Here is an 8,878-nt window from a genome sequence, read left to right as displayed (position 1 = left end):
CAGTGCCTGCTCACTGCGCTCCCTCTCCAGTGCCTGCTCACTGCGCTCCCTCTCCAGTGCCTGCTCACTGCGCTCCCTCTCCAGTGCCTGCTCACTGCGCTCCCTCTCCAGTACCTGCTCACTGCGCTGGCTCTCCAGTGCCGGCTCACTGCACTCGCTCTCCAGTGCTGGCTCACTGCACTCACTCTCCAGTGCTGGCTCACTGCACTCACTCTCCCCGCACAGCTTACATGGAGACAGCTGACTTGTGTGGGTTTTTCTATTTCATTCCCTCGAGACGGAAATTACTCAGCTATATTTGCTCTGCTGTGAGAACAGATAACTGGGAGGTAGTTCAAAATATTTGTTTCATATTTTCTTGGAAATCCTTAAAGAAGCAGAGGACTGTACACCTTGATTTTTTTTAAAAAAAAGAAACAGAACACTGATTGTACGCATTTTAAAATGTTTGGTTATTCTTGGTTTTCTGTCTCTTTGTACACTATTTTTTAGCTTCTAGTGGCAGAATAAACTCGCGAAGTTCTTTTGTTTTTCCTGTTGTATGTGATAAAGGCTAAGTTAAACCATATCGCTCCAATAACTTTTATATGACTGGGAAAGGTTGGTTGGGCCACAGAATAGCGTGGGAAGATCTATCATGAATGTTCCTCCCCACTATCGAAGGTCTTTCACCTTCGATGTTGGGCTCCATGTTTTCAGGTGTGTGTGTGTCACTGGGGGTGGGCTTTGAGGTTTCAAAAGCCCACAGCATTCCGAATTAGCTTGTTCACTGGCAGGCTTGCCTGTGCCTCCCCTCCCCCACCTGCTATTCCAGGCTATTCCTTCTGCCATGCTCCCTGACATGAGGGTCGAGGGCTCTAAGCCACTAAAACAGCGAGCCTTCAGGTATCTTAGCACAGGAATAGAAAGTCAACAAGACAAGTCTCTTGTAGTTTGGGCTCTGAGCACTCACTCCATAGCCAAGATTGGCCCAACAGCCATACTTCTTAGCTTCCTCAGGGGACTACCATTGCCCACGAAGTCCTTTGTTGACTAAAACATAGCTGTGAGGTGTGCGACTTAGTTGAAACTTTTTAGATGGCCTTCTTTTACTTAAGAAGTGGGTTAAAGTTCGTACTATCTGGGACTGATTACTGAAGAGTGTTCTGTTCTCTGAGTGTACGGCGGCTTAGTCACCTGCTTTTTTTTCTAATTTATGTATGTATGTATGTATGTTTTTTCAAGACATGGTTTCTCTGTAGCTTTGGTGCCTGTCCTGGAACTAGCTCTTATAGCCCAGATTCTCCTCGAACTCATAGAAATCCTCCTGCTTCTGCCTCCCTAGTGCTGGGATTAAAGGCGTGCGCCACCACCGCCCGGCTTTATTCACCTTCTAAAAGATGTCTCAGTTGCTTCCCGGTTTTGGCAGCTATGAATAATGCTGCTGTAAACATCCCTATACAATTTTCTTTTCAATACAGACGTAAGTTTTCAGCTCTTTTGGATAAATACAAAGGGACACAGACAGGCACTGATTCATGGTGTATGTTTGTTTTGTAAGAAATTAGGTGTGTTACAACAAAGTAGCTGTACCGTTTTGCCTTCCCATCAATGGTCACCGAGCGTCTGCCGTTTCCCATCTTCCCCAGCGCTCAGTGCTGTTAGTGTTCTGGATTGCTCAGTGCTGTCAGTGTTCCGGATTTTGACCTTTGCCTTAGGCTCGCGATAATCTTGATGGGCTTTTCAGGGTACGTGACTGGCATCCTGCCGTGACTCATTTTCTGTGGATCACACGCCACATCCACTCCCACCCTGGGCTAGGAAAATGAGCAGCAGTCTGTGACCCAGAATTCCTTAGTATACCTGCAGAAGCCAGAGCCCGGGGAGAGGTTTAAGTTCCTTGGAGACAGCATACCACTGTGTGACTCAGTAAGGATTTCGTCAATATCCAGACACACTCACTTTCAAAAAATGCTACTTAAGGGTCTTTGTTTGGTTGGTTTTTTTTTTAACATTTATCTGTCTGTCTGTTATGTGTGTGCCTGTGCTCACAGGAGTCACTTTTCCTTTCACCGTGTGGGTTCCAGGAATTGAGCTCAGATTGTCACACTCAGCGGCAAATGTGTTATATGCAGAGCCATCTCTCTGCACCCCACCTCCACCCCAGCCCTGAATTGAAAATTCTGTATTACGAACATTCTGCTTGGTTGAGTTAACACATAAAATAAAAATTAAAAAAAAAAAGCCTTCCTTGGGGACCTTGTCTCTGTCTCACCAATGTGTCCAGCATTTAGCCTGGTGCCTAGCACACCCTGTAACAACGTTCCTTCAGTAGAACCCTGAATTGACATGGGACCTGGTCCTGTGCAAAAGTACCTGTAATTGAGGCAGTACACAAGTTCAGTCTGCAGTGGCAAGAACAGGAAGAAAATCTCCATACGGAATACAGTGAGTAAAAATGCCTGAGTAACTAAACATCAAGACAAAGAATAAAATTCTTAGATCAGATTAGTATGGAGGGGCTAGGAGATGACCCAGGTGTTGAGAGCACTTTAAGCTCTTGCACAGGACCTAGGTTCAGTTCCCAGCACCACATAACAGCTCCCCACCATCCATTACTCCAGTTCCCGGGACTCAGTCGCTTATCTGGCCTCCGAGGGCACCAGGCACACACACAGTGCACATGTACACAGGCAGGCAAACCAGATAGACCGAGGGGACGTAGGGTAAAACTAAAATCTACTGGTCTAAAAAAAAAAAAAAAGTACAAACAAGGTAGCAATAAAATGACTCCTAATGACGGTGTGCCCTACTCATAGGTCAGTCATCATCTTCAGAGGAACTTCCTCCTGCAGCTCATGGACGCACAGACAAAGACCCATGGTCAGAAAGTACACACAGAGAGTTATGCCCTTGGAACAGTCAGCTGCAAGTAGACAGTCTCCATCAGATCCCTCTCCTCAGCTCAGGGAGCCCTGAAGAAGAGGAGACGGATGGGGGACACCAGGAGAACAGGGCCCTTTCAGTCAACATGCAAAGCTCATGTGAACTCACAGAGACTGAGGCTGCATGCACAAGGCCTGCATGGGTCTGCACCGGTTCCTGCAGCATGTTATGACCTTGGTTCTCAGCCTGTGGGGTGCAACCCCTGCAGGGGTCAGATGGCCTTGTCACGGGGTTACATATCACATATTTACATTAGGATCCATAACAGTAGCAAAATTACTGTTAATGAAGTAGCAATGAAAGTAATTTTGTGGTTGGGGGTCACCACAGCACGAGGAGCAGTATTAAAGGGTTGCAGCGTTAGGGAGGTTGAGAACCACTGAATTATGGCTTCCAGTTTAGTGTTTTTATGGGATCTCTGAGTGCGCGAACGAGTGGGCCGCTGTTTCTTGTGCCTTCTCTTGTTTTTTTCCTCTGTTTATTTTGTCCAATTCCAATATGTTAGTTTGTGTTTTATTTTATTCCATTTTTTAATTGTTATTTTCCCTTAGAACCCTGTTTGTTTTCTAATGAGACAGAAAGGGTGGGTGAGGAGGTGGGGAGGGACCAGGAGAAATAGAGGGAGGGGAAACTGTAATCAGATTATATCACATGAGGAAAAAAATCTAGTTTCAATAGAAGGGAAAAAATAAATATTTAGAAGGTAGTTAGATAACGTGCATTTACAGCCATGGACTTTTACCAGGTTTACAATACAGACACGAATTCCCCGATTTGGAACAGGCATCAGATCAGAAAATATTTGACTGTTCCCAGTTTGAACATATCTGGGGTGGAAGGGTACGTACACATAGCCCCAAATTCCCCACAGTGCGCATCCTGAGCTGTGTTGTGTGAGTTGTTTTGTTGAAGTGCTAATGATCAAACTGGCCTTTGCACTTTGAATGTGTGTGTGTGTGTGTGTCACTGAATTTTCACCTGTACTTGATGTAACTTTTTAATAATATATTTTAACTTAATATAACTTTGTTATTTTTAGCAGTCTAATGTTTGTCAAGTTTTCTTAGCATGCCTTATTTGTAATTTGCTTTTTTTAAATTTCTTGCTCAGTTTGAGAACCTCTGCACATCTATCTTAGCCATTTAACCATGCTTTTTCTGTAAATCTACTTTCCTATTTACAGCAGATTATTTTCTTTCTTGTTTTCTTGGCAGGAGAGAGGCTTTTCTTTTTTTTTTTATTTTTATTTTTATTTTTGGTTTTTCGAGACAGGGTTTCTCTGTGGCTTTGGAGCCTGTCCTGGAACTAGCTCTGTAGACCAGGCTGGTCTCGAACTCACAGAGATCCGCCTGCCTCTGCCTCCCGAGTGCTGGGATTAAAGGCGTGCGCCACCATCGCCCGGCTAGGAGAGAGGCTTTATTCTGCCCATTAATCACTTACTAATTTTAAAGATTTGTTTTTATTCTTAATTAATGTGTGCGTGCGTAGGTCTGTGTGGATGTAGGCCGTGTATGCGTCTGATGCCCACAGAGGCCAGAAGGCATGGAATCCCTGGAAGCGGACGTTACAGATGGTTGTAACTTCGTCTGATCGGGCTGTCTGATGTTGCTTCTGGGACCCAGTGCAAGTCCTTTCTATTGTAGCCACAAGCCATCTCCCTGCCACTAGCACTGGCTGATTTCCTGTGCTGCAAATACTGTTTTCTTCATCCAGCGTCCCTCATTAGCTTGTCAGTCTGTGATTTATTAAATAAAATTCTTTAACTTTAGTGTTCTCAGACTCACCTATCAGTATGCCAGCTACTAGTAATGGAATTGTTTAGAATTATAAATTTAAGATTGCAATCCTAAGCCTTAAATTCATAACCCTGGGGGGGGGTAGTTTTTGAACTTGTGAGATTCAGAATTGCTGTTTTGTTTGTTTGGGTTTTTTTTTTTCACCCTTGTGGCCAGACTTTGCTTTATTTCCCAGGTCCCCTAAACTCATGGGGGCGCCTCTTGCCTCAGCCTGGGGTAGCTGGAAACAGATGTGGGCTGCCCCACCTTGTGAATGACTGCATGAGTCCATTCTCCATATGTGCTTATAGAATTGACCCCCAAATTATAGTTTCTCATGTTGTGGTGAACCCCCAACCACAAAGTTATTTTGGTTGGTACTTTACAACTGTAATTTTGCTATTGTTACGAATCATTATGTAGGTATCTGTTCTGTGTTTTCCTGTGGTTTTAGGCAGCCCCTGTGAAAGGGTTACTGTGTTCTGAAATTACCTGGGAAGCTCCTTTGCTGTCAGTGCCTGCATAGGTGTGCTGCGTTAGGTACATGCAGTCCTTGCACAGGCTTAACTGCAATGTTGTTTTCAGCTGTGGATCATGTGTGGTTGGAAAAAGCAACCAAGATGCATAATTGATTTTCATGCCTTGTGTTTTTTATTTACAGCCTTCCAGCAAAATGAAGGTGCCCGAGGAGAATTTCTTCAATGTTCCTGCTTTCTTAACTGTCTCGGGACAGCTTCACCTAGAAGTGATGTCAGGGTACAGAATTTTATTTTATTTTTTTTCTTGTGTATGTTGATTGTGATTGGGGGCCAAAGGAAACAGTGTGCTCAAACCTAAAAGCTGAAATTCTTCTATCATTAGTGTAACAAAAGTAGATTTAATGGACAGTTTGAAAAATGTCCAAGAGAGGAGCTAGAGAGATGGCTCAGTAGGTAAGAGTTCTTGTTGCCTTGAAGAGGACCTGGGTTTGGTTCCCAGCACCCACGTGGTGGCTCCCAACTGCGTGTTGAGTTCCAGGGGGTCAGATATCCTCTTCTGACCTCTGAGAGTACCAAGCGTGCACACAGTACATGTACACACATGCAGGCAAAGCATGTACTCATAAAACAAATCAATAAATATAAAAAGGAAAGGAAAAGGAAATGTCCAAATGCTTTCCGAGTAACATCACATTTAGACTTCGGTTTTTATAAGAAGTTTAATGGTAAAATGTGAAGTTGTAATTGTTTTGTATTCCTTATTATTCTTGCTTAAATCCTAACCGTGTAATCTAAATTTCAATATAAATGACCATGCTCACAGTTTATGCCTAAATTAGATACTAGCTCATTTCACTTGGAGGAAAAACAAACAAACAAACCCAAAAAACGTAGGCTGGACGGTGGTGGTGCACACCTTTAATCTCAGCTCTCTGGAGGCAGAGGCAGGAGGATCTCCGTGAGGGTGAGGCCAGCCTGGTTTACAGAATAAGTTCCAGGACTGGTTCCAAAGCTACACAGAGAAACCCTGTCTTGAGAAAGAAAATAAAGTAGAAACCAGTTTTGCTCAGTATTTAATGCATTCCTGTGTGCCTGTGTCCAGAAGAGGGCATGGGGTCCCATACAACTGGAGCTGCAGACAATCGTGAGCTGCCCCTGGAAACTGAACTTAGGTCCTCTGTAAGAGCAGCAAGCACTCCTACCCACTGAGCCCTCTCTCCCAACCACCAGCAGGTAATTTTAAAAAGGGAAGTTAACACACGGGACTGTGAATATACTAGCAAGAGTTTTATGTTAAATTGAGTGAATTTCTACGACTGTCAGACCTCTGGAAAGTCTGTGTATTCCTCTGGGCCCAACTTCTACTCCCTTTCTTAAAGAAAAGATCGGACAACAAGCTCTTTAGAGTTCTTCCTTAGTCTCCTGTCTGTGGTTCTCTAACTGCTTTCTGTCTTTTCTTTCTTTTTCTTTCTTTCTTTTTTTTTTGTGGGGGTAGGGGGGTGAGACAGGGTTTCGCTGTGTACCTCCGGCTGTCCTGAAACTCACTAGGTAGACCAGGCTGACCTTGAACTTAAAGCTCCGCCAGCCTCTCCCTCCCAAGTGCTGGGACTGAAGGCGTGAGCCACCACCACCCAGCCATAGATAGTTTTAACAACTGGCCAATTAAGAATTCTGTATTATTACAAACTACTTGGTGTCCTACATACCAATAGACCAATAAACCCTAACTTCTGGTGTTATCCCATAACTGAAAGAAATTGTTTGTTTCTGTAGAGGACAAAATGTACAAATTGGTATGTAATTCGACGTACTCCAGGATATTTCTTTTGCAGTAAAGAAATAATGCAAGGGCCTTCTCCTTGGTGTGTCCTTTGCGCTGGTCCTTATTCCCGTATCGCATTGAAAAGACGTTACTTTTTAAAAGCTGTTTACCTATTAGCCTATATCCAAGGTACAGATAAGCTTTATAAATAACCTTTTGGACGAGGCACGTGCCTGTAACCAGCGTTTAGGAGAAGAAAGGACCAGTAATTCAAAGTCAGCCTCAGCTATCGAGCGAGTTTCAGGCCTCAAACCACATGTGTATGGGACGTGTTTACCAGGCATTTATTTCTGTATTATAAGACCGTGTAGTAAACAAGCCTCTTTCTCAGTATAGTGACCTATAAAATACAGTGTGCAATGAAACTTGATGAGGATTAATTGGTGAAATACTAGGTCCTTAATTTATAATCCGTGTGTCTGATAATGTCATTCATGCAAATGTTGCTGGTCTAATATGCATCATTCTGGAACTATTAATATGCAGTACATCGTGTCTCATGATTCACTCTGATAAGAAATGTTTAGTGTTCTTTCTCTTAACTTTGGGTTTTGCTTAGTTTTACTTAAACGACTGATCATTAAAGGCACGAATGTCGTTAAATGTAGAAGGCTGACATTTTCCAAAGAACCTCTGTGAGTCTGATGGGTTTATGACTCTGTTTGCAAGGCTCTTCATGTCTTAAGTAGGTGCTCTGCTTTGGATTGTTTTCTGGGTGTATAGACAAGTGGCTACGGTCCCCACCTCCGCCCTTGCCGCTCCCCGGATCCCCCATTACCAGGTTAGGGCACAGAGTTAGCCAGTGACTGTTAGGCAGAGTGCAGGCTTTATGTGGGTTTTACTGGTTTCCCTGTAATACCTTCTTTTTCCAGGGTCCAGCTCAAGATACTGAAATGTGCTTGTCTTCTTCCCAAGTCTTTTCCCAGTCTTTGTGTGGCCTGTAGACTGGAACCTGACCTCGGTTCCTCTCCAGATGAATCCTGGCTAGGGTGGTTTTCTGAGAGAATAGCACAGAGGTGAAGGCTGCTCTCGTTACATCGCTGAGGGCGTCTGTGTCGTCTGCATGGGGACACTGACTGCACTGTTACTAGAGTAGTGGAGGTCAGACCTGGAAGGTTTGTGCACTTCGTTTAGTCTGTCATTTTGACATCAGAATGGACTCAGGTACATCTATCTTACAGTTTGAGTTCTTCGATATCATTTTATCTACTTAATTACTTAAACCACTTTAGGTAATTAAGTAATTACAGAAAACTCCGCACAGATCGGGTCTCGTGTCCTGTAAGTACTTTCATGTCATCTGGTAGTACTGGATGTCTTAGATGGTTCCTTTTGTTTATGTTTGTTCACCATTTCTATTCTTGTCCCTCCCTTTGATGAATCCACACTGACACGTCACTATCTCGTAGAGCGCGTAGTAAACACAAGAGTCACGCATATATTCTTAGGGCTGTACATTTTGACCCCTGTGCCCACCATTACCGTGTAGAGAATAGCTGCCCTGCTGTGGACGCTCTCCTGTGAGTCTGCACTGTGTTTCCATGGTTTCTGACTGCATGGGCGGAGTCACACGATATGGAGCGTGGCCGGAGGAGTGTGCACTGAGGTGCCTCTGTGTCTCCATCACTGGCTACCTCACTCCTTTTTAATGTTGGGTCATAATCTGTTGTTCCTGTGTAGTACTGTTTATCCGTTCACCCACTGAAGGACATCTCTTTATTGTTTCCAAGACCGTACGCATTTCCCAGGCCTTCTTCCACACTCACACGCCTGAAATACATGTTTTGAATGGCAGCTTTTACATTTTTATTACTCTGTGTCTGTGTGTGTGTGTGTGTGTGTGTGTGTGTGTGAGAGAGAGAGAGAGAGAGAGAGAG

The 8,878-nt window shown here is 44.0% G+C and overlaps 1 protein-coding gene across 1 annotated transcript in view; it reads left to right on the top strand.

Moving 5' to 3' along the window:
• Nars2 (asparaginyl-tRNA synthetase 2, mitochondrial) overlaps positions 1 to 8,878 on the top strand; it is a 76,525-nt gene that overhangs the window by 26,494 nt on the left and 41,153 nt on the right. The window contains exon 6 of the mRNA XM_005357558.2: positions 5,362 to 5,456. Coding sequence (XP_005357615.1) covers positions 5,362 to 5,456 — 95 coding nt within the window. The remainder of the gene's footprint in view (positions 1 to 5,361; positions 5,457 to 8,878) is intronic.

The sequence above is a fragment of the Microtus ochrogaster genome, chromosome 22, assembly GCF_000317375.1.
Source record: "Microtus ochrogaster isolate Prairie Vole_2 chromosome 22, MicOch1.0, whole genome shotgun sequence".
Classification (NCBI taxonomy): domain Eukaryota; kingdom Metazoa; phylum Chordata; class Mammalia; order Rodentia; family Cricetidae; genus Microtus; species Microtus ochrogaster.
The sequence above is the reverse complement of the archived record's forward strand: the minus strand, read 5'-3'. Positions and strand labels throughout refer to the sequence as shown.